The 26,028-nt window shown below is 45.8% G+C and overlaps 1 protein-coding gene across 1 annotated transcript in view; it reads left to right on the forward strand.

The window, feature by feature from the left end:
* Positions 1-23,338, forward strand: part of MERTK (MER proto-oncogene, tyrosine kinase) — a 113,748-nt gene extending 90,410 nt beyond the window's left edge. Inside the window, exons 14-19 of the mRNA XM_067704379.1 lie at positions 4,481-4,573; positions 6,100-6,218; positions 12,556-12,665; positions 14,679-14,838; positions 15,511-15,647; positions 22,292-23,338. Of these exons, the coding sequence (XP_067560480.1) occupies positions 4,481-4,573; positions 6,100-6,218; positions 12,556-12,665; positions 14,679-14,838; positions 15,511-15,647; positions 22,292-22,805 (1,133 nt within the window). The 3' untranslated portion in view covers positions 22,806-23,338. The remainder of the gene's footprint in view (positions 1-4,480; positions 4,574-6,099; positions 6,219-12,555; positions 12,666-14,678; positions 14,839-15,510; positions 15,648-22,291) is intronic.
* The last annotated feature ends 2,690 nt before the right edge of the window (positions 23,339-26,028 follow it).

Raw genomic sequence — 26,028 nt, forward strand, 5'->3', positions numbered from 1 at the left:
ACCCCTTTTAAGTTCTTGTGGCTGGCCTAATAAAATTGACACAAGACAGATTAACAGGAGAAAAAGAAATAAGTTTTAATTCATGTGCAGGAAATGTCATAGAAATGGGACCTACGAAGTGGCCGAAGAGGCAGCTTTTATATGTTTTAGACAAAGAAATAGTAAATTTGTGAGGAATTGACAGGACAAAGAAACGTGGGTTTTAGGTGCTCAATAAATGAAGAATCAAAGCAAAACTCAAAGTTTGGGCTTGGGGTAGTCAATTTAAAGAACTAACAAGGGAGAAGGTGTGGAGAAAAGGGAACCCTCTTGCACTGTTGGTGGGAATGTAAATTGATACAGCCACTATGGAGAACAGTATGGAGGTTCCTTAAAAAACTGAAAATAGGGGTTTCCCTGGTGGCGCAGTGGTTGAGAGTCCGCCTGTCGATGCAGGGGACACGGGTTCGGGCCTTGGTCTGGGAAGATCCCACATGCCACAGAGCGGCTGGGCCCGTGAGCCATGGCCGCTGAGCCTGTGCATCCGGAGCCTGTGCTCCACAACGGGAGAGGCCCATGTACGCAAAAAAAAAAAAAAAAAAAAAAAAACTGAAAATAGAACTACCATACGACCCAGCAATCCCACTACTGGGCATATACCCTGAGAAAACCATAATTCAAAAAGAGTCATGTACCACAGTGTTCATTGCAGCTCTGTTTACAATAGCCAGGACATGGAAACAGCCTAAGTGTCCATCGACAGATGAATGGATAAAGAAGATGTGGCACATATATACAATGGGATATTACTCAGCCATAAAAAGAAACGAAACTGAGTTATTTGTAGTGAGGTGGATGGACCTAGAGTCTGTCATATAGAGTGAAGTAAGTCAGAAAGAGAAAAATACCGTATGCTAACACATATATATGGAATCTAAGAAAAAAAAATGGTCCTGAAGAACCTAGGGGCAGGACAGGAATAAAGACGCAGACGTAGAGAGTGGACTTGAGGACACGGGGAGGGGGAAGGGTAAGCTGGGATGAAGTGAGAGAGTGGCATGGACATATATACACTACCAAATGTGAAATAGATAGGTAGTGGGAAGCAGCTGCATAGCCCAGGGAGATCAGCTCAGGGCTTTGTGACCACCTAGAGGGGTGGGAAAGGGAGGGTGGGAGGGAGGCTCAAGAGGGAGGAGATGTGGGGATATATGTATATGTGTAGCTAACTCACTTTGTTATAAAGCAGAAACTAACACACCATTGTAAAGCAATTATACTCCAATAAAGATGTTAAAAAAGAAAGAAAGAAAGAACTAACAAGGTTTGTTTATACAGGCTTCTTCAGCCAGAATTCCCTCTCTCTGGCAATAAGGGTGTCCTTCATCCTTCACATGAGAGAGTTATTTCCTGCTTTCAGGAAGACAGAAAGGAGTGTTAGAGTGTCAGAGTGTCCCCCTTGCCCTGGCCATTTCCTAAGTAACTGTAATTCAAAGTAATCAATATGCCATCGTGACATATTTTGGGGTGGCCCACCCTGAGCCCCAGCACACTCAAGGCAATAACATTTGTTATTTTTACTCTCTCCCTCCCCCTCTGTCATCACTTAGTAGAGATAATGATTCCAAAGTAAAGCATGAATTTCCAAGGCAGGACTGAGCTGGTAGCAGCATCTGACCCCAGGGGTTGGTCTGACTTGGCTTGGTGGGTTCACTTCCTCACTTGAGGGTGGTTGTATGGCCTGCAGGAGGCTGTGCACTGCCTGGAAGGTAAGATTCCCAGAGAGAGGAGAAATATTCTTTGGTTAAAGGCATATCAAGAGCTATAATCATAAACTGCAGTCTCCAGGGGAGCTGGGAAGAGTGCTTACATCTGGGTCAGGAGGGGCCTGAGAAGTCATCACACAGAATCTGTTTTCATCCCACAAGTAGTAAAGTGCTATTAAGAGTCTTAAGCAAATGAGGACAAGAGCATATTATTACATTCTAGAAAGTTCACTTTGGTTGCAGCATGGAGGAGAATGAATTACAGTGTTGACAAAAATAGTGGCAGATGCCAGTTAGAGCCCTTTCAGAGTCTGTGCCCATGTCCATCTAGACAAGGAAACGAAGGCTCAGAAAGGTGGTGACTTGTCCAAATCAAATAGCTAGAAAGAAGGAGGGTCGGGCCAGAGTTTTCCTCACCATAGATTGACCAGACTGCAATGGCGGAACATGATAACGGGTCCCCCCATGCCCTTCTCCAGGAAACATCTCCAGGGCCTGGAGACACATGATTGTCTAAGTTCGGTTCTTCAGGTGTCCAGCTGGGCACCCATGAAATTGACCATGATCGTATACCATTCACCTGAATTGTCCTCACCATTCATACAGAGGAAAATTATTTGGTGCTGTGTTTGTTAATGCTCTTAATATTGCTTCCTCATTTACCCCTTGGATATATTCAATATTATTTTTGATCAAGGGGTAAAGTAAAATTGGTTTCTTCCTAAAATTTAAATCCACTGTTTATTGGGCATTAAAGCATCAGTTAGATTATAAGCATGTACTGAGACTTCTTAACCAGAATTGGAGGCTGAAGTTTTAATTTAAATATAAAAAGTAACCCTAATAACCAATAAGTCAGACGGAAGCTTTCTATATACATAATAATGGCCAATACTTATGTAATTCTTACTGTGTGCCAGAGGGCACTGCAGTTATTCCCACATTTCATCAGTACAGCAGGAGCAGGAAATCAATGCAACTAGGAGGTAGGTGTGGGTCATCTCCTCCATAGACTGAGAAAACCCGAAGTTAGAGTACTTACTAGAGCTGAACCCATGTGGAACCGAGTCTGGGTATCAAGCCACAGTCAGCATCCTTCCTGCCTCTCTCATTTTTCTGTTAACCCCCCAGTGTGTCCCTAGGAAGGCTCCTTCCATCAGTTATCCCAATTCACCGAGTAGAAAGTTTAGGGGCCCTAGTAAAAGGAGCTGGAACCTGTTTCCTCTCTGGCCTTGGCTCTGCAATCCTTTAACTTAGTTAGAGTAACTTGTATGTGAATTGCATCCATGCTAATTATCAAAGATTAAAAGCCCAGTCTCTGACCTCTGAATCCCAGGCTCATCTACATTTGCCTGGAGGGGTTAGACCCTGGGGGAGGGGGTTGCGCACTTCACCTGGTTGTTTGGGGCAAAGTTGGCAGACATCTTGCAGGTCTATAGAATTTTTTTGCTTAAATTTGCTTTGATAGGAAGGTTAATATATCTTAAGCCCATAGGAGGTACAGACGCTGTACTCCATGCTCTTACATGTAATTTCAATCAACACTTCCCCCATGTTAAAGCAGATTCCCTAAGGCACGCTTGGCTCTGTGTTTGATTTTAACTGTGGTGAAATACACATAACATAAGATATACCATCCTAACCATTTTTAAGTGTACAGTTCAGGGACATTCAGTACATTCACACTGTTGTGCAACCATCACCACCATGCATCTCCAGAACTTTTTCGCCTTGCAAAACCGTAACTCCGTACCCATTAAACAACAACCCTCCACCCCCCGTGCCCCCTCCTTCTGGCAGCCACCATTCTACTTTCTGTCTCTGTGAATTTGACTTCTCTAAATACCTCATAAAAGCGGAATCATACAGGATTTGTCCTCATGTGACTGACTTATTTCACTTACCATAATATAGAATTTTAAATGTTTCTCTTAAATTGGCTTAATTGCAAAAACTTGGTATGAAAGTGTATCTAGTTCACAAAGCGTGATTGGGCAACCAGACTTGCAAGAAACGTGGTGAGAGAGAGAAGCATGTGTTCTTTCTTTTTTGAAGGCAAAAATCATTGCAACAGATCAGTTGGATTTGATTTTAGTTTTTTTAAACTAATATGCTTTCATTTTAGAGCAGTTTTAGGTTTATAGAAAAATTGGGCAGGGACTTCCCTGGCAGTCCAGTAATTAAGACACGGGGCTTCCACTGCAGGGGGCATGGGTTTGACCCCTGGTCAAGGAACTAAGATCCCGTATGCCTTGCAGCTCAGCTGAAAAAAAAAAAAAAAAATTGGGCAGAAAGTAGAGGGTTCCCATATGCCCCCTCCCCTCACACAGTCTCCCCTGTTAACATCTTGCATGGGTATGGTACATTTTTTATAATTGATGAACCCGTAGTGATACATTATTAACTGAAACTCATAGGTTACATTAGGGTTCCCCTTGTGTTGTATGTTCTGTGGGTTTGTTTTTTTTTTTTTTTTTTTGTTCTGTGGGTTTTGACAAATACATAATGCCCTGTGTCCACCATTCCAGGGTCATACAGAAGTTTCAGCTTCCTAAAACCCCCATATGCCGTCTATTCATCCCTCCCCCCACCAGTCTCTGACAACCACTCATCTGTTTACTGTTGCTATCATTTTGCCTTTGCCTGATGTTACTTTTAAAGAACAAAATTGCTATTGCCCCTCCCCTTCTCTGAGTAAATAACTCGTTTCTAACATTTTCTGTCTTTTCTTTTAGTGGACAACTTTTCACAGCGAGAGATTGAGGAGTTTCTCAGTGAGGCTGCGTGCATGAAAGACTTCAACCACCCAAATGTCATCCGACTCCTAGGTACTCAGAGAAACATAGGACTGGGTGGCCAGAGGGGCTCAGCTGATCCACTCTGGGCCACAGGAAACATCTCTGGGGCAGATAAATTTTACACCTTGTGTAACTCCGAAGCTGTTTATAACATCGGGTTTTTCGGGACTTCCCTGGCGGTCCAGTGGTTAGGACTGGGTGCTTCCACTGCAGGGGGCCCGAGTTCAATCCCTGGTCAGGGAACTAAGATCCTGCAAGCTGCACAGTGTGGCAAAAAATAAAATAAAATAAAAATAAGGGCGTTTTCACCCAAAAGACTTCTTATGGTTATATTTTCTGAGGCTGGTCGTAAAAATAGGCCTGCATTTTCCTGGACATCAGTGGGCTCAGGACTGTTCAGTGTCCACAGAGTTCTAGGTGATTGTGGATTAAAACAGCCCCCGGTCACCCCAGTTACAACACATGAAAGCTGGTTATGCTATAATTTGTATTGACTGAGTTTACCCGTGAATCAAAAGCTAGTGGAGTAAAGCTGTAAAAGTAGACAAATTCCAGGGATCATCTTGAGAAACAATTTACTGACATATTTCAAGTACTGATTTCTCGGGATCTGCACTGACAATTTCATGGCACTCGATTCAAGTGATTTGAGTCAGTGATTTAATGGGCAGAATTTGGTTTTATGGCACTGTTTGCTAAAAAACACAAAATGGAGAGCCCGTATCAAGTGGTTGCTGTGTGATACTATTCCAGGAGGGAAGAGCGACTTAAAAATAATTGAATATTCTGCTGACTTTTTTTTTTTTTGCTGTCCTGTGACTTGATAAATGCTAAATTCTTTGGGGAACTTTCAAAGGTTTATTATGATGAACACTGCAGAGAGATGGGAAAACTAATGTTTGGAGACGACGTTATGTCAAAGAAACTACTGTTGCTCATTTGTGACTATTGACTTCGGCGGACTCTGAGAACAGTGGTGCTTTGTAATTGTGCCACCATGTGCAAGAGCATTGTAAGCTTGATCTCAGGTGACAGACAGGCTCTGATTCTAGCATCCATGACAAATGATGTTTTTTTTCCCCCCGTGTATGTGTTAACATTTAGAGATGTGAATTTCACCTATTGGCCCTCAGAATTCTTCCAATAGTTTTAAGCATTCGGTTGCAGGGGACTTCTTCATACGCTTAAGTATTGAACCATCACATGAAACTAGTTTGCCCTTGAATTCTGCTGCAGTCACTACCCCTCACTTAGACTCAGTATAACAGAAACGCCATGGGTTTATAGATGGCTGTACTTGGTATCGATTAATTTTTGAGAGCTTTCATGCAAAGATTGGCAGTAGTCTGAAAGAAAAAGAAATACCAAGAAGTGGACCCAGTGTGTGTTCCATATTCTAGAATACAGCGTGAGTTGTGAGGGTTTGGTTTTGTTTTGTTTTTTTAACCGCTAACTTGAGAGCACATGTTTTCAATTTGGCCAGCGCTCCTGCAGTGCTTTTTCTGGTCACTGGTAACAAGGGCTCTTTGTAACTTACTCTCTGTTTTTAATTCCAGGTGTGTGTATAGAAATTAGCCCTCAAGGCATCCCCAGGCCCATGGTAATTTTACCCTTCATGAAATACGGGGATCTGCACACCTATTTACTCTACTCCCGATTGGAGACGGGACCAAAGGTAATTAATCACCCGGTTGCGTGGCCTCTGAACAGTGCTTGGGGCTCCCGTGACAGGGCCTGGACAACACCAGCATCTAACCTAGAAAATGAAGGAGGGAAGGAGGGGACATTGGCCTCTGTTCCGTGCTCACTGTGCACCCTGGGGGTTGAAATGTGGTCCTCATAACCGGCCTGCCCATAGATTTCATTATTCCTGTTTTATGTGAGGGAGAAGCAGGCTGGGAGTGGAGCAGAGGGCCCCCTCTTGTTGTCAGGGTGGTCTCTTTCCTTGAAAGTCTCCTCTTTTTAGATTGTTCACTCTGAAATTCCTGAATGCCGGAGCCATCTCAGTTTTCAAGGAGAAGTTGCATTGAGTTGTTTTTCAGAGACCCTGAGGGGGTCCGTGTTTCTCTTTATCCCGAGCCGCTCTGTCCTCAGAATCAGAAATTGTGTTGGGATTTGGTGGGCCAGCCTGCCTGCCTTCCAAGGTGCCCCTGAGAGGAACACTGACCCCACAGGGCAAACCCTGCCCTGAAGCCCCACAGAGCAGAGACACCAAATGGAAACGAGCTCTTAGACTGAAACACCTCGCCCACCGGTCACAGGTGGTGGAAAGAGTCGTGATGAGATAGTAGTAATAAGATGGTGCCTGGGGAGCATCATAGGGAAGGTCCTCATCCCAAGAGACAGGTGAACCTGTAGGAACGGCCATTTATTTATAATACGGCGAGGCAGTTGAAAAAAACATAAAACTTGAGACCCAATTTAGGGGGAACATTTTCTAGAGCCTTCTTCCCTGTGTCTGGCTGCCCCTGTTGGTAGTTTATGCCTGTGTGTTACGAACAGGCCAGGAGATTTTTGCTTTCCTTTTTCTTGTACTTGTTCTGTTCTTTCCAGGGACGGCGTAAGGGACCTAAACGGGAAAGGGAGCCCCTTCCTTTTTTTAGCTAACCCCATGGTCCTGTGCTCACACCTGTTTTGTTCATGGCTTCTTTAAGTCTTTCACCAGCACAAATACTAACCAGAGACAGGAAATTGTAGCCACATCACAGACCTATTACAAAGTCACTGGGGCTCCTCCAAAGAGGTGAAGGGCCTAATCCAAAGTAGGGGACTCAGCATGGCTGAGTGCTTTCCTTCTCTTCCCCGTCTCCCAAGAAACAGACAGTAACATGCTAAGAAGCCTGGAGAAGAAGAAAATATTACCCATAATTCCCAACGCTGGCATCCTTGGACGTTCACATCGCAACCGTTTATTCCACATCTGTGTGTTTCACAGGCAGGGGCTCCGTATGTACACATCTGTCTGTAGGCCAACAACAGGGGCTAACGTCTCTCAAATGTTTGGCAGAGGCCAGCCTGTGTTTCGCATGTATCAGTGGCACCGCCACCATAATGAGTAGTTACGAATAGAATCTCAGGTGAGGAAACTGAGGCATGAAGCAGCAGTGGTGGAGGCAGAACTGGCTGCAGACCCCATGCCTTTAGTTCTTCCCTGCCCCATCCCATAGGTGCCCCTGCCCGATAGGGCAGCCTCCAGACAGATGTCTGTGAATGGCTGCATGGCATCCCCTTGAATGGATTTCACTTCATGTTGATGAGTGATTTTGCCTACATTTAATTTCCTGGTATATGGTATGATTTTTCTAATAATTTGCAGGGGGGGATTTCATATTTCACAAGAGTGATTTCTGTAGTAAAAAAAAATAAAAATACACAGGTTTGTTTGATGACCAGCAATCATCCGTCTTGTGAAGCTTAACTCTCCTCCCTTTTTTGGACCCCTGTGCAAGTGTAGTGAGCCTCAGATTGGATGTCTGTCTTGAATCTTTGTAGAAGAGAAATAGGCCATTTATATCCTTTATAAAAATACTTTAAGGGCTTCCCTGGTGGTGCAGTGTTGAGAATCTGCCTGCCAATGCAGGGGACACGGGTTCGAGCCCTGGTCCGGGAAGATCCCACATGCCGCCGAGCAGCTGGGCCCGTGAGCCACAACTACTGACCCTGCACGTCTGGAGCCTGTGCTCCGCAACAAGACAGGCCGTGATAGTGAGAGGCCTGCGCACCGCAATGAAGAGTGGCCCCCGCTTGCCACAAGTAGAGAAAGCCCTCGCACAGAAACCAAGACCCAACACAGCCAAAATAAATAAATAAACAAATAAATTTAAATCATATGGGCTTCTAAGAAGACCTCTGCTTTAAAAAAAATTTTTTTTTAATTATACAGAAAAAAATGACTTTTTTCCCTTTTTGGTTTATAGTTATATAAATTATAATGCATGTATAGATTCATATACTACCGTTACAATCAGGATACAGAACAGTTCCATCACCAAAAACTCCTCCTCCTGCTACTACCCCTTTATAGTTACACCTTGCCCACATGGCTAACCCCTGGCAACCACTGATCTGTTCTCCATCACTACAGTTTGTCTTTTAGAGAATGCCGTATAAATGGAATTATATAGTTTGTAATTCTTTGAGACTGGCTTCCTTCACTCAGTATTACGCCTTTGGAAGCCATCCAAGTTGCATGTATCAGGAGTTCATTGCTCTTTTTATTGCTGTGAAGGCTTCTATTGTATGGCTGTATCACAGTTTGCTTTTTCCATTGGCCTATTGAAGGACCTATGACAGTTGTGAGTTGCTATAAAAATTCACATACAGGTTTTTGAGGGAACATAACTTTTCATTTCTCTAGGCTAAATACCCATGAATGGGATGCTAGGTCATATGGAAAATGTATGTTTATCTTTATAGTAAACTGCTATAAGTAGTTTATACTTTATATATTTATATATTTATATATTTATTCTGGAAAGTAGTAAAACTACTTTCCAGAATGGCTGTACCATTTTACATTTCCACCAGGAAGGTATGAGAAATTCAGTTGCTCTGCATTCTTGTTAGCACTTGGTATTATCTGTAGTTTTTTGTTTTGTTTTGTTTTTAGCTGCTCTGATAGGTGTATAGTGATAGCTTATCATGAAATTTATTTGCATTTCCCTAATGATTGATGATGTTGAGCATCTTGTGTTTATTTACCATCTTTATATCCTCTTTGGTGAGTGTTAAAGTCTTTTGTTTATTTTTTAATTGGGTTGTTGGTTTTCTTGTTGAGTTTTGAGAGTTCTTTAGCTACAGTTCCTCTGTTGGATATGTGATTTGCAAAGACTTTTCTTCCAGTTTGTAACTTGGCTTTGTATTCTCTTAACATGAGCAAAAAAAGTTTAATTTTGATGAAGTATAGTTCATCAGTTTTTTCTTTTAATGGATCATACCTTCACTGCCATTTCTAAGAACTCGTTGCCTAACTCCAGATAAAAAAGATTTTCTTCTGTGTTTTCTTCTAAAAATTCGTGGGTTTACATGTTACGTTTAAGTCTGTGACCCATTTTGAATTAATTTTTGTATAAGGTGTGAAATTTAGTTTGTTGCTTTTTTTGCATATAGATGACCAGCATCATTTGTGAAAAGACTATCCTTAATCCACTAATTGCTTTTGCACCTTTGTGAAAAATCAGTTGTACACGTGTGGGTCTATTTCTGAGTTCTCTGTTCTGTTCCGTTTAGCTATGCGCCATCCTTCGCCCCATCACACCATTGAGATTACTGTAGCTTTATTGTCTTAAAATCAGGTAATGTGATTCCTCCAAATTTATCCTACTTTTTCAGAGTTGTTTTTGCTATTCTAGTTTTGTTGCCCTTCTGTATAAATTATAGAATCAGTTTGTGTCTGCCAAAAGTACTGCTGTCATCTTATGTTCTTTTGAACAGAATAACAAGGAAACAAGTACACAGCATTTTACTGACTAATGAATAGTTTCGATTTGCAAAAATATAAAGTAGATCTCCAATGATGGAAACTCCCAGGTTTTATAAAAATTTTAAAGGAATGTTTTTAAAAGGAATGTATTTTCATATTTTGACACTTTGTAGCCACATGTAAAGCTGAAAGTCACAAAATGCATCATAGACAAACTAGAAAATCAAGCTTTTATTCAAATCTCTACTGCCTTATCAGTCAGTTCCTTGGCAATAAATACCTCTGGTCCTGCTAGAGTGGCCCAAGACTAGGTCTCAGTCATATAAGTGTGCTTCTTCAGCAGGACCTGGGTGCCATTCTGTCCTCTGTGTGAATAGCATGCCTGTTCTTCCAATCCATGAACACTGGATACCTTTCCATTTATTTAGAAACTAATTTAATTCTTTGCTTTTGTAGTTCTCAGAGTATAAGTTTTGCACTTCTTCTGTTAAATTTATTCCTAAGTATTTTGTTGTGGATTCTTTTGCAGATGTTGTTTTCTTAATTTCATTTTCAGACAGTTCATTGTTAGTGTGTAGAAATGCAGTGGAGTTTTGCATGTCAATCTAGTATCCTGCGACCTTATTGACCTCATTTATTAGTTTTACCACACAATGATCTTTTAAATGACCTTTGGTCACAGCCTGCAAGATTAACATAGTTCTGCTTGGAAAAAACTAACACAAATGAATAGCACCGGATATTCATTATACTTTCATGAATGTCAGCAGATTGGATATTTCTTAGCACCCAAGTCCTTTCCTGGAAATTAGCATCCAGAAAATCAAATGCCCCACATATATAGAGCAGAGGCGTAAGGCTTTCATGCCTGACTTACTTACCTTTTTTTTAACAACTCCATTATGTAAGGGTAAAGGATAAAGCATTTTTGTTATATATACAGTCTGTGACTGACACGTGTCTTAGTTGAGAAATATAAATCATTAACAATTCAGTGTCAGGACTTCTGTGGTGGTCCAGTGGTGAAGACTCCATGCTCCCAAATCAGGGGGCCTGGGTTCGATCCTTCGTCAGGGAACTAGATCCCGCCTGCCTCAGCTAAGAGCCTGCATGCCACAGCTAAGACCCAGCACAGCCCAATTAAAAAAAAAAAAAAAAAATCAGTGTTTTCACGAGTACCACTTCAGAAGACTAGAATAAACCATAAATCCAATGCTTTGGGGAAGAATATATCACGGGTGGACCCATTTATGATTTCTAGGAACTTTGTGAACCCTTTTCTTCAGGGCTCTGACTGCACTAAAACATTGAATTACTACACAGAAGTCTTCATTAGTCATCATCCTCGTAATCAGTCCCAACACGGCAGGTTTTCTAACACACAGTCTGGTTTGATTTTTACAACGTAGGAAAAAAAAACACTAGGCTGTTAAAACTTACAGGAAGGCCCTAGAGAAACAAAAGTGAAAATTCCCGAATACTTACTTGTGGTACTTTGGTCCCATGATAAGGGGTAAAGACCATCCTACTTTCTGTCCAGAAGAAAAAAAGCCTCTTTTGAAACATTTCAAAATAAAATGATACCAGATGTGGGTGCATAATTGGGAACAGCTCCTTCTCCATGGGCTTTTTGCTGTCAAAGCATTAGATCCTCCCCCACTGAGGCCAGACCCCCCTTCTTTTCCCCTCTTTGTCCCACTGCCACTCAGAAGGACACAAGGATCGCATTTGAGCTCATAACTTGTGAAAAGAATGTTATTAACTGGCCACACACACAAAATAAATTGTTGGCGGTATCTTTGGAATTGCATTAAAGTTATAAATTGATTTTTTTAATACCTTTAAAGATGAGGAGAAGAAAACGTGATACTTACCAAGAAGTTTTAGGGTTTGTTGGGTTTTGTTTGTTTTTCATTCATTTTTAAAACCTTATTTGTGACATTAGTGATATGGAAATTTACTTGTTTCATGGCCACGCTTCTCAGTCATAAAGCCATCATTTCACCCCCTCAAATGGAAGTAACTTGGTTTCCTTTGAAAATATAATCCTGGACTTTCCTGGTGGCGCAGTGCTTAGGAATCTGCCTGCCCACTCAGGGGACACATGTTCGGGCCCTGGTCTGGGAAGATCCCACATGCCTCAGAGCAGCTAAGCCTGTGCTCCACAACTACTGAGCCTGCGCTCTAGAGCCCGCGAACCACAACTACTGAAGCCTGCGTGCCACAACTACTGAAGCCTGCGTGCCTAGAGCCTGTGCTCCACAACAAGAGAAGCCACTGCAATAAGAAGCCCACGCACCGTAACAAAGAGTAGCCCCTGCTCGCTGCAACTAGAGAAAGCCCGGGCACAGCAACCAAGACCCAACGCAGCCATAAATAAATAAATAAATAAATTTATCAAAAATAATAATAATAATAGTCTCTCAGGAATCCCCTGGCGGTCCAGTGGTTAGGACTCTGCGCTTTCACTGCCAGGGCCCGGGTTCACTCCCTAGTCAGGGAACTAAGATCCTGCAAGCCACGTGGTGTGGCCAGAAAAATAATGATAATAATAATAATAATCTGTCTCCTTGTGTCTTCCACCCCCTAGCATATTCCTGTGCAGACACTATTGAAGTTCATGGTGGACATTGCCCAGGGAATGGAGTATCTGAGCAACAGGAGCTTTCTTCATCGAGATTTAGCTGCTCGAAACTGCATGTAAGAGCCCTGGCCCATCCTGGAGTGGGTTGGACCTCATGGTGGTAGATATGTGTGGGCCTGTGGGGTGGCCTGTTGATGTTAAAGTATGGAGGAAGATTAGGCTTGGGAGGTGACAGTGGGGCAGGCTCTGGAGTTGGGGTTTCTACCGCCCTGACACATGACTGGGTGTTTGCTTGAGGGTTTTCACTACCTCTGCCACTCAGAGTCTGGCTGGCCTCCAAAACTCCCCTGGGACTTCTTTTTTTTTTTTTTTTAATTTTTATTGGAGTATAGTTGATTTACAATGTTGTGTTAGTTTCAGGTGTACAGCAAAGTGATCAGTTACACATATACATATATCCACTCCTTTCTAGATTCTTTTCCCATATAGACCATTACAGAGTACTGAGTAGAGTTCCCTGTGCCATATAGTAGGTCCTTATTAGTTATCTGTTTTCTATATAGTCGTGTGTTTATGTATGACTACTTCTTTATTTTCACACTCTCACTCAGCTAGGAGCACTCGGTGTGAACTCTGGGATCCTCCCCAACTGCCATCAGCTTGTTTGGATCCAGAGTTACATATAAGTCAGCTGATCATGAAGACAGTGTGAAAATCATAATGGTTTTGTCCCTGAGTTTTCATGATACTGCCTTGTGAAGTAGTTTTGTCCTGACTACACCATAGCTTTCCTTTTGCAGCAGAGAGACAAGGGCTTAAGCAAGAACTTCGAATTTCACCTTCCCCATCTCTTCAGTCTGCTTCAACAGCCATTATCTGCTGTAAATCTTCAAAAACAATAACTATTTCTTGATTGGAAATTCACTATTGCAAGAAGAGAGAGTGTTCCTTAAATGTATTGCTGTTACTCGTTTTTCTTTGTTGGAGATGTGACAGTGGAGCCTGTCCCCTGCCTCCTCCAAACCAACCCTGCCCCCCGGCCCTCTGTCACTTTCACCTCATTTTTGAAAACCAGAAGGGTCTTGGTTTTGGGTTTTTTTGTTTTGTTTGTTTTGTTTTTTGTTTTTTGTTTTTTTTGCGGTACGCAGGCCTCTCACTGCTGTGGCCTCTCCCGTTGCGGAGCACAGGCTCTGGACGCACAGCCTCAGTGGCCATGGCTCACGGGCCCAGCCGCTCCGCGGCATGTGGGATCTTCCCAGACCGGGGCACGAACCCGCGTCCCCTGCATCGGCAGGTGGACTCTCAACCACTGCACCAGCAGGGAAGCCCTTGGTTTTGTTTTTTATTTAAATAATTTGTCTACCATGGAGGGAGAATCATGAAAACCTCTTCTTCCCCTTAACATTTCTTTCATGGTTTTCCCACGAGGTAGCGTGACCAGCTGTCCGGTTTGTCCAGCATTGAGGGATTTCCCAGGATGTGGGACTTTTAGTTTTAAATGTTAGCGTCAGGCAAACAGGGACAAGGTAGTCGCCCTACGTCCAGACCACTCATTCCTCCCCCTCCTCCTCTCCTTCTTGTCTAAGATCAATTTTAACTGCTTGGGCTGTAAATGCAATTGTATTCCTTTAATTTTCCAGTTAATTCCTCAGGTACCACCTGGCACCGTCTTAGCAGGAAGTCCAGTGTCCCCCGCGCACAGCACGTGCTTCCCCACCTCCCCCAATCTGTCAGGTGGTTTAATCTATGGAGCCAGTGCTGCTTCCAGACGTCAGGCAGGAAGGCTACTGGGCTCTAGATGAGTCCACGAGGGGGCCCTGGCTTGGAGCTGCTTATCTTTCTACTCCCGTGCCCCTCTGTTCCTCCAGATGGTTCCATCCTCTGTGCCCAGGTGCCCTGGTTGGTCCAGATTCCCACACAGACCAGAAGCGTAGAAAGTTATAACTCATCTGGTTCCCCCTCACTTGCTCTGCCATTGGTCCCAAAGCAGGACCCTCCCAGGCTGTGGGGTCTCTATCTTTTGGTTACTCGTCGTGAATGTTTTCAGCTGCATCAGGTGCAGACCTGTGATTTCAGGCTTTGCCTCTGAGGTCGCTGAGGACATGAACTCACTCTGTCTCTCTCTGTAGGTTGCGAGACGACATGACCGTCTGCGTCGCGGACTTCGGCCTCTCTAAGAAGATTTACAGTGGCGACTACTACCGCCAGGGCCGCATCGCTAAGATGCCTGTGAAATGGATCGCCATAGAGAGTCTCGCGGACCGAGTATACACCAGTAAAAGTGACGTGGTACGTACGTACAGAGTTTTGATTCGGGGCCCCGCATTGCAAAGATGAAGCCCTGCTGAAAGAGATGGCTTAAGCTGGTGATGCAGGACATCTTACTCTTTGATCAACTGAGGATTGGGGCAGCTCACACTTCTCTATTTATCGCTAGATGCTTTAATTCAGGCGGAACATTAGATTCTGATGAAGTAGCCTGACATTCAGAGGATGGCAAAGGCCCTTAATTCATCTCCACTTTCCTCTGCTACAGTATAGTGATGCATTGTCTGCAACTAAGATATTTCATATTCACATTAAATTAAATGAATTCATCCCATGGCTGTTTGGGACTAGGGTGCTGTATAAAAGGTACTGTGTATGGATACCCTTAACCAGAGATCAGGAAAAGAAAACTCTTGCCGACAACAGTAGGAACAGAACATTAAACAGAGCACTGATGTGACACAAGGCTAGATCTGCCTTTGTCTCATTTCCCAAACAGCTTTAGTAAAAATGGGGAACTGTGACGTTCCGACCCCACGTTATTGCCGTTTTGGGAGAGCGGCGTATCTCAAACATAATTGTGAGCTTTGTGCATGACTGCCGGGGCTCTAAGGAAATGACCTTTCCCGATGAAAAAGTCCATTCAGCCTTTCTGAAAAGACTTGCATCCTGACGTTGTCACTTTGTCCTCAGTGGGCATTTGGCGTGACCATGTGGGAAATAGCCACACGAGGAATGACCCCCTATCCCGGAGTCCAGAACCACGAAATATATGACTACCTTCTGCACGGCCACAGGCTGAAACAGCCAGAGGACTGCTTGGATGAACTGTGAGTCAGCTGCTCTTCATCTCGGGGCACCCCGCAAAGACCTGGGGGACACACAGCCATAGTGGGTGGGGACACTCAGCCAGGCGGGTGTGGGCAGAAGATGACACACGCAGATGTCCGGCACAGGAGCGTCTCCTGGTGTGGGAAGCGGTGTGTGCACATCTCCAGTGAGCCCGCACGTGTTCTGAAGTTCTGTAAGCCCCTCTAGGAAATACAGTCGGCCCTCTGTACGGGCGGATGCAGAACCCACAGATACGGGGGGGCCAACTGACTGTAAGGGACTTGAGCATCTGCAGATCTTGGTATCCGCTGGGGCTTTGGGAACCAATCTGTCATGGACACCGAGGGATGACTATATATCCTATAGATAAATAGGCCGACTTTACAATGCATGAGGTACTTGGATAATTCTCTGCCCTCTTTTGAAGCAGTCATGCTTCTCTTTTCAGTCAACATCTTAAACAAACCAATCACAGGAATATCTTGAATCAGGAAATTGAGAAATCTGAGCCAGTGGCTTTGCTTTCAGGCTGGTCCTCAGAATTGCTTAGGGGAGATTCTAAGAATGTGATTCCTCAGCCCTGTGCCTGGAGACTGTGATTCTCTTGGTACAGAGCAGGCCCAGAAATGTCTATGTTTTAAAACTATCCCAGGGATGGACTTCCCTGGTGGTGCAGTGGTTAAGAATCCGCCTGCCAACGCAGGGGACACGGGTTCGAGCCCTGGTCCGGGAAGATCCCACATGCTGTGGAGCAACTAAGCCCGTGCACCACAACTACTGAGCCTGCGCTCTAAAGCTCACGAGCCACAACTACTGAGCCAGTGAGCCACAACTACTGAGGCCGTTTGCCATAGCTACTGAAGCCCATGCCCCTGGAGCCCGTGCTCCACAGCAAGAGAAGCCACCGCAGTGAGAAGCCCACGCACCGCAACAAAGACCCAACGCAGCCAAAAATAACTAAATGAATAAATAAATTTATAAAAATAATAATATTGTTTAAAAAAAAAAAAACTATCCCAGGGAGACTGTACACTCAGCCGGCGTGAGACCGCCCCCAGCTCCCAGCGTGCAGGACCACAGTGCCCTTCCCATCCCAACAGGCCCCTCTCTCTTCGGGGTGGACAGTACGGGGAGAGGCCTGGGACTTGGAGTCAGAGAGGCCAGGCTCTGCCTCCTAACCAGCCACGTTTGTGGCCACTGCAGCTGACTTGACCACTCCGTGCCACGTGACCAGCCACCAAAAAAGTGTAGTCACGTATTCTGCAGAGGTATCTGGAGGGTTAACAGAGAAGTGTGTGGAGTTCTCAGCCTGCAGGAAGCACGCACGCTAAGTGTCACATATGGTGCCCGTGATTAATAGCATCTTTACAACTCGATCCCCTCCCAAACACCTTGCCGACTTTTAAAAACTCATTTCTAGTGGCACTGCCTCTAGCTTGGTGATCTGAACCTTCCTAATGATGAGTCTGTCCCCAACGTAACAGGGGTCATGGGCTTGGAGAGGGGTATTCTCACCATGTTTAGCAAGAACATTTCAGGACCGTGGGCCTGCGTGGGCTCCGCCGTGGAACGCCGGGCCGCGCTGCTCGGGCAGGTGGGCCTGTGCAGGGCGCCACACACGCGCACCCACACTCACACTCTCGCCCTGCTTCCTCGTACCGGTGAGGAGGCCCCGGTCAGTTTGCACATGGGCCTCCCAGATCCACCGTGGCCAAACAGAAGGAAAGTTTTTTTTGATCAGAGCCTCACACTGCTTGGGGGGGTATGGCAGTGGTGGTGGTGATTATGGTTGTAAATCTATAACATTTAGAACAGACACAGAAATCATAAGCCCTTTAAAAGAAACATCATAAAATCCTAATTCAATTAGATCTGAGGCTTCACGGTCCTTTCTGAAAGGGCCACATGAACGAAACGTTTGCTTCTGCAAATGAGGAAGCCATTTCTGTCAAACAATACTGAATGGAGACTTTTGTGGCTGTTTCTTTCTTGGCTTCTTCGGTGCTCCAGGGGAAGTTGATTATCTGGGGTCTTAGCAAGGTCTAAGCTGTGTCACGTTGTGGTTTTAGATGCTGCGTGTAGAGCCATGACGAGGGAATGCTGAGTCGGTTTTTGAGAGGTGTTTTTTTAGGTGAAGGAGCTGCAGTGTCAGCAATGCCCTGCGGCTGGGGGAGGGAGGCTGGGGAAAAGCCGGAGGAAGCAGCGGCCCCGCGGTCCCCACCCCCAGGCTGGTTCCTCACACCGCGGGCTCGCAGAGGCTCTGGTGAGCCAAGCCCGCTCCCCAGGTCCCCTCTGAGTCTGGATACTGGCGAAGGACAGAGAGCTCTCTGCATTTCCATATCTGGGGTCTTTTCTTTTAAAACTGAGGCAGATGTTTCGGAGCACCTCCGTTTGCTGTCTCACCTTGGTGGAGATGAGTTGACTCCTGTGTTTGGTTGCCCCTCGGTCATTTTACAGTCAACCCTGAGAAATACAGCAATGGAAATAACAGGGTGTGCTTGGAGCCCCGCTCCCCGGTCCTGCCCGCTGAGGGCCACCTCTTCTTACGGCATCACCCCCACCTCTGATGACCAGGTCCCCATCACCCAAGAGGCCGCTCTGGGCGGTACGCCCATCACCTCCGGGGGACCTTTCCTTGGCCGAACTCACAGCCTCCCAGCTGCAGCCACTGTGGTTCGTGGCACCGGCCCTCGGTCTCCTCGTCTCCAGGGTGACACACAGAGGCCACCTTGTTCTTTCTTATCTCACTGGGTCCCCACAGCCAGCAGGTGTCTTTCAGGGTCCCCCTTTCCCCAGTACAAGCGCGCCTCCCAGATATTGCGGGTTCAGCTCCAGAGCACTGCAGTAGAGTGAGTCACAGGAATCTTTTGGTTTCCCAGTGCATATAAAAGTTATGTCGTCTGTTAAGTGTGCAATAGCATTATGTCTAGAAAATGGTGTACATACCTTAATTTTAAAAACACTCCGTGGGGACTTCCCTGGTGGTCCAGTGGCTTAGGCTCTGTGCTCCCAAGGCAGGAGGCCCGGGTTCGATCCCTGGTCAGGGAACTGGATCCCACATGCCACAACTAAGACCTGGCGCAGCCGAATAAATAAATTTTTTTTAAAGAAACACTTTATTGCTAAAAAATGCTAACCATCATTGGAGCCTTCAGCAAGTCATAATCCTTTTGCTGGTGGAGGGTCTTGCCTCGATGTTGGTGGCCGCTGACTGATCAGGGCGGTGGCTGCTGAAGGCTGGGGTCATCGTGGCAGTTTCTTAAAATAAGACAACAGCGAAGTTTGCTGCATCGATCGACTCTTCCTTTCATGAACGATTTCTCTGTAGCACGCGATGCTGTCTGATAGCATTTTACCCCCAGGAGAACTTCGTTCAGACTTGGAGTCAATCCTCTCAAACCCTGCTGCTGCTTTGTTAACTCAGTTTATGTAATATTCTAAATCCTTTATTGTCATTTCAACAATCTTCACAGCATCTGCACCAGGAGTAGATTCCATCTCAGGAAACCACTTTCTTTGCTCATCCATGAGAAGCAACTCCTTATCCATTAAAATTCATAAAATTGCAGCAATTCAGGGAATTCCCTGGCGGTCCAGTAGTTAGGACTGCACACTTTCACTGCCGAGGGCCCAGGTTGATCCCTGGTTGGGAAACTAAGATCCCGCAAGCTGCTCCGTGTAGCCAAAAAAAAAACCACAGGTTAAAATTGCAGCAGTTCAGTCACATCTTCAGGCTCCACTTCTAATTCTGGTTCCCTTGCTCTTCCCCCCACATCTGCAGTTACTTATTCTACTGAAGCCTTGAACCCCTCGAAGTCATCCATGAGGGTTGGAATCAACTTCTTTCAAACTCCTGTGTATGTTGATATTTTGACCTCTTGCCATGAATCACAGATGTTCTTAACGGCATCTAGAATGGTGAATCTTTTCAAGAAGGTTTTCAATTTACTTTGTTCAGACTCATCAGAGGAATCTCTTATCCATGGCAACTCTAGCTTTACAAAATATATTTCTTAAATAATAAGATGGGAAAATCTAAATTACTCCTTGATCCCTGGGCTACAGTATGATGTCGTGTTAGCAGTCATGAAAACAACACTCATCTCATTATACATCTCCATCAGAGCTCTCGGGTGACCAGGTACATTGTCAATGAGCAGGAATATTTTGAAAGGAATCCATTTTTCTGAGCAGTAGGTCCCAACAGTGGGCTGAAAATATTCATTAAACCATGTTGTAAACAGGTGTGCTGTCATCCAGGCTTTGTTGGTCCCTTTATAGAGCACAGGAAGAGTAGGTTTAGCATAATTCTCAAGGGCCCTGGGACTTTTGGAATGGTAAATGAGCATTGGCTTCAACTTAAAGTCACCTGCTAACTGCGTTAGTCCCAAACAAGAGAGTCAGCCTGTCCTTTGAAGCGTTGAAACAAGGCATTGATTTCTCCTCTCTGGCTGTGAAAGTCCTAGGTGGCATCTTCTTCCAATATAAGGCCGTTTTGTCAACATTGGAAATCTGCTGTTTAGTGTAGCCACCTTCATTAATGATCTTAACTAGATCTTCTGGATAACTTGCTTCTACACCAGCACCTTGTCCTTTTGTTATGGAGACGGCTTCTTTCCTGAAACCTCATGGACCAACCTCTACTAGCTTCACACTTCTCTTCTGCAGCTCCCTCACCTCTCTCAGCCTTCATAGAACTGAAGAGAGTTAGGGCCTTGCTTTGGTTTTTTTTTTTGGTTTTGTTTTTTTTTTGCAGTACGCAGTCCTCTCACTGCTGTGGCCTCTCCCGTTGCGTAGCACAGGCTCCGGACGCGCAGGCTCAGCGGCCATGGCTCACGGGCCCAGCCGCTCTGCGGCATGTGGGGTCCTCCCGGACTGGGGCACGAACCCGCGTCCCCTGCATCGGCAGGCGGACTCTCAACCACTGCGTAGGGCCTTGCTTTGGATTGGGCTTTGGCTTAAGAGAATGTTGTGGCTGGTTTGATCTTCCATCCAGACCGCTCAGACTCTCCGCATCAGCAATAAGGCCGTTTTGCTTTCTCATCACTCATGTGTTCACTGCAGTAGCACCTTTAATTTCCTTCAAGAACTTTTCCTTTGCATCCACACCTGGGCTGTTCGGCACTAGAGGCCTAGCTTTCGGGCTGCCTCAGCTTTTGACACGCCTTCCTCACTAAGTTTAATCATTTCTAGCTTACTTAAAGTGAGAGGCCTGCGACTCTTCCTTTCAGTTGAACGCTTAGAAGCCATTCTAGGGTTATTAACTGGCGTCATTTCACTGGCGTTGTGTCTCAGGGAATAGAAAGGCCCGAGCAGAAGGAGAGAGGCAGAGGATGGCCGGTCGGTGGAGCAGTCAGAACACGCACGACGTCCTTTGATTGAATTTGCTGTCTTACGTGGACACGGTGTGCGGCACCTCAAAAATATTATCCTAGTAACATCAAAGATCACAGGTCACCCTAACAAACATAACGATAATGGAAAAAGTTGGAAATATTGTCAGAATTCCCAAACTGTGACACGGAGACACCAAGTGAGCAAATGCTTCTGGGAAAATGACACCAATAGACTTGCTCGATGCAGAGTTCCCACAAACCTTCAACTGGTAAAAAAAAAAAAAACGCAGTATCTTTGGAGCGTGATAAAACGAAGTGCAATAAAACGGGGTCTGCTAGTACTGTCAGACCATAGAGGTCCAGGGCTTGGCGGGGCCTGGGGGTGGTGACACTTGTGGGAACTTTGGCGCAGTGACATCCACAGTATATGTACGTGAACGAGCGGGTCCCTGTTTCCTACAGGGGAGTGCAGGCTCCTCTGTCTCCTGACTTGTTCTCATCACCCCCAGGATCCTGATACATCCTTTGGGTGACATCCAAAGCAACTTTCCTAAAATTATCATCTGGTCATGGGAACGCACTGAAGCACAATCTTTCTGTGGTTCCCCCTTGCCCACAGGGTAGAACCTAAACCCGTCAGGGTCTGACCCATGGCAAGCAGGGCTGCTCCGTGGTTAAGAACATGGGCTCTGGCGTCAGACACTCTTTGATGTGGGTCACAGCTTCACCCTCGTCCTGGGGCCAAGCATCACGCTCTCGGGATCCTCTGTAAAATGGGGATCACAGTACCTGTGTGTGGGCTCGTGCTGCCAAGCAGGCTAGTGTCTCTAAAAGTACCTTACACGACGGCTGTCGGATAGTAAATGCCAGTGACAGGTCAGCGGTTATTACTTTTACTGGAGGAGGTCGAAGTCACGGAGAAGAGCAGGGGCCCCCGAGCGTTTCTCCTTCACGGAACAGCATCAGGTGGCCAAGGTTCAGCAGCCCTACACGTGCCACGAAGCTGCGGCCGCCTCAAATCAGGGGCTGTCCCAGCCCAGGGCTCACCTGCCGCTGTCACAGCACTGCCCTTATTCTTCACACACCTGCCCACGCCAGCCCCCCTCTCGATTTCATGCCTCGAGCCTCCCAAGGCCTGGAACGATGGTGAGTGTGGAGCTGGCGCCGACACCTGTCTGCTCCCAGGACCCCCGCTCCCCTCCCCCTCCCCCAGCCCCTCCACTCCCACCTGAGTGGGAGAAGCAGGGGCGGATTGCACTTGGGCTGTGCGTGCTGAGCCAGGAGATAACACTCTTCTTTGCTTCTAGGTATGAAGTCATGCACTCTTGCTGGAGAGCTGAGCCCTTGGACCGCCCCACGTTTTCAATGCTGAGGCTGCAGCTAGAAAAGCTCTTGGAAAGCCTGCCTGAAGTTCAGGACGAAGCCGACATCATTTACGTCAACACACAGTTTCCGGGGAGCTGCGAGGGCCCGGCCGAGGGCTTGGCACTTGCTCAGCTGGACGTGAACATCCATCCCGACTTGGTCATTGCTTCTTGCACACCCGGCGCCACCGTCAGCGTCGTCACCGCAGAAATCCATGACAACAGACCTCACGAGGGAAGGTACATCCTGAACGGGGTCAGCGAGGGCTGGGAAGAGCAGGCTCCTGCTGCCCCGGCGACGGGGACGGCGGGAAGGAACGGTGTTTTACTGGAGGACAGGCTGGTAAGGAATGGGGTCTCCTGGTCCCAGTCCAGCACGCTGCCCTTGGGGAGCCCAGTGTCAGATGAACTCTTATTTGCCAACGACTCCTCAGAAGACTCAGAAGTCCTCATGTGAGGAGAGCTGAGACACATTCCCAAATCCTGGAAATTCCTCCATACGAGAACCCACATACACTCGATGTTTTTGGTATATGTCTTCCTTACCAAGTCAATGCCCTGGCCCAAAAGCACCACGTGAATGTTGTCAAGTAAGTCATCGTTTAGAATACGTAACATATATTTATTTAAAGAGAAAATATCTATATGTATATGGTGGAAAGAGACAAAGATATTCTATTTTAATAAAAGATGACTTATGTCACTTTTCTGGATGATCTTAACATTTAAGCTCTAACAGCCCCATCTCCACAGCAGTTCCTGGATGTTCACGTTGGCACAAAGTTGTTTTTTTAAAGTTCTTTTCCTTTTTCATGACTATTAAATATTTGTAAAATAAAATGCCATATTTGCCTTTGCTTCTGCTCTTAAGAAAAATCTGGTATTCCCACCTGAATCATCTCTTTGATAAGAGAGATTCATTTCATATTTAAAGTTTTATAACTGATGAATTCTCCGATCTGGCTTCCTAATAAAATATGAATGAGGAAAGATGCGTGGTACTTACTTGAGACTTGGAAAGACATGGCCACTGGCTGCCTCAGTGCCTTTGCAAAGGAATTCCCTTGATGCGGGGCCCTTGATGCAATTGCTCTGACCACTTGACATTGTTTTTTTTAAAGATATGGAAAAACCACTCCAGAGAGCCCAAAGATGAAGAACAAAACAAAATATTAGAGGGTTGAAAAATACAATCTGAGTGGAAAGATTTCAAATAAATCGTAGAAGGGACTTCCCTGGTGGTCTAGTGGTTAGGACTCTGCCCTTCCACTGCAGCAGGCACAGGTTCAATCCCTGATCAGGGAACTAAGATCCTGCATGCCACGTGGCATGGCCAAAAAAAAAAAAAATTCTAGAAGAGGGTCCAAGAAGTTAAGCACTTTTCTGTGGGAAGGCGAGACTCGTAGGAGGGAGACGCGGGCAGTGGACAGGGAACAAGCTCAGAGCTTAGGACCCCTGAGTTCACGTCCTGGCTCTGCTGGGTCATAACAGCCATTGCTGGTTGAGCACTTGTTATGTCTCAAGCACTTTATGTGAACTGTACATTAATATGTACATCATTAACGTGGGTACCAGTGCCATCATCACGCATGGGCCAGGAAACAGAGGCTGGAAAGGTTGAGGGCCTGCTATGGCCCGTGTCTAGAGAGGGCGGGAGCTAGAATTCAGAACGAAGGAATCCAGTTCTGGCTGGCTCTAAGCATGTGATTTGGGGGTCTGTTCTAGAGCCTCTCGACCTTTTAACATTTTTTAACAAACACATAGATAGCCCTTATTATGTGGCCAGGCCTGGCAGTCATTTAATCCTCATAACAACCCTACCAGGTAGGTACTACTGTTATTATCTCCATGTCACAGCTGGGCAGACTGAGGCAAGAGGAGGCTCACTTACTCTGCTAGTAAAGCAGTAGACTGATGTGGTCAGTTTCAGTGTTGATCCCTTCAGCCCCTGGGGCAGCCACGCAGGCGCAGGGCCACTGGCATCCCCAGGTGTGTTGCAATTGTGAGTAGCCTCACCCAAGCCACTGCAGCCTGCAGGGATCAGTGTGTGGCCCTCACAGTCTGGGTCCTGGTCCCGGATGCCAGCCCAGATGCCCCAGTCTCCAGGGTCTGCCAGCTCTATTGTTACTGTGAAATGCTCCAGACAAGAAAGTTCTGTGGGTTGGCGAGGAAACTGCATTGTTAGGAGAAATGCTAGCACCACATTTTATCTGTGAAAGGAAAAAAACAAAAGGCTGTTAGAGCCTAGAAAGATCATTTCTACTGTTGGACAATTTTGAATGGTTATTTGAAAATCCATAGAAAATTTTTATTTTTTTACTTTGTGCAAATAAAGTTTCCTACTGGTGGTAACTATTGAGAATGTCTTGATCAGGAACTGACTGGCTAGTTTAAGCAAAAAAACCCAAGGTAAAAAGGTATGTTTGTGGGGACTTCCCTGGTGGTCCAGTGGTTAGGACTCTGTGCTTCCACTGCAAGGGGCATGGGTTTGATCCCTGCTCAGGGAACTAAGATCCTGCAAGCCGTGCAGCTCCCCCCCCCCAAAAAAAAGGTATGTTCGGGACTTCCTGGTGGCACAGTGGTTAAGACTCTGTGCTCCCAATGCAGGGGGCCCGGGTTCGATCCCTGGTCAGGAAACTGCATCCCACATGCATGCTGCAACTAAGAGTTTGCATGCCACAACTAAGGAGCTGGTGATCCGCAACTAAGGAGCCAATGAGCCACAACTAAGAAGGCCGCCACTGCAACTAAGGAGCACACATGCCGCAACTAAGGAGCCCATGAGCCACAACGAAGAAGCCCACCTGCTGCAACTAAGACCCAGCGCAACCAAATAAATTAAATAAATATATTTTTAAAATGTATATTTGCATCTGTAAGATAAATAAGCAAATTGAAAGACATACTTGGGAGTTTCATACACATTTAATATTAAATATCTAAACTAATACACTTTGTGTTTTGTGTTTCTAATTTTAATTACATAATGTAAATAAATATATAATGAATAGGTCGTCAAATGCCCACAGCCCCCCAAATCCTGTCCAGTTTGCTCAGTATATGCCGTGTGGCCCGAGAAGGGCTGGAAAGCCTGGGCCAGTTCTGCTGTAGAGAGAAAGCTGTGACTTCCGGCTTTTCCTGAGACAGTAACAAACATGGCAGAGAAATTCACTTCAACCCCACAGCGATGCCCCAGGGCCTTGGGTAAATGGGGCGTGATGGGCAGAACTCCCATCCCAGCCTCCTTTTCCCAACAGGAGAATGGAGCCGGACTCTCCTCGTTCAGACACTCGCTGAGACGGTCGCTACCACCATGTTCTTCTCTCAGCCATGCTGGAATGTTTGAAAGAAGTAACTTTCAGAGGACCCGATCCCTGGCAAAGTCTTGTATAGACTTCTGAGCATGAACTGAACATAGCCCTTCAAGTTCTCTTTTGTATAAACTCAAATTACTTTTGTAAGTGACTCCTATGGGCCAAAAGTCTGGGAGACAAAACAGGGAGAAACAAGATAGTCATTCTCTTCAGCCAGGCTGGGACAGGGCTGGGACAGGGCTGGGGAGAGCAAGAGAAATAAACAAATACCAGAAATACTTGTGACCTACAGGTGAGACTAGCTCTGCCTTGGGAGGGTTATTTTTTCCTCCCCTCCTTCCCTCCCTCCCTCACTCCCCTCCCCAC

Source organism: Pseudorca crassidens, chromosome 14 (assembly GCF_039906515.1).
Source record: "Pseudorca crassidens isolate mPseCra1 chromosome 14, mPseCra1.hap1, whole genome shotgun sequence".
NCBI lineage: Eukaryota > Metazoa > Chordata > Mammalia > Artiodactyla > Delphinidae > Pseudorca > Pseudorca crassidens.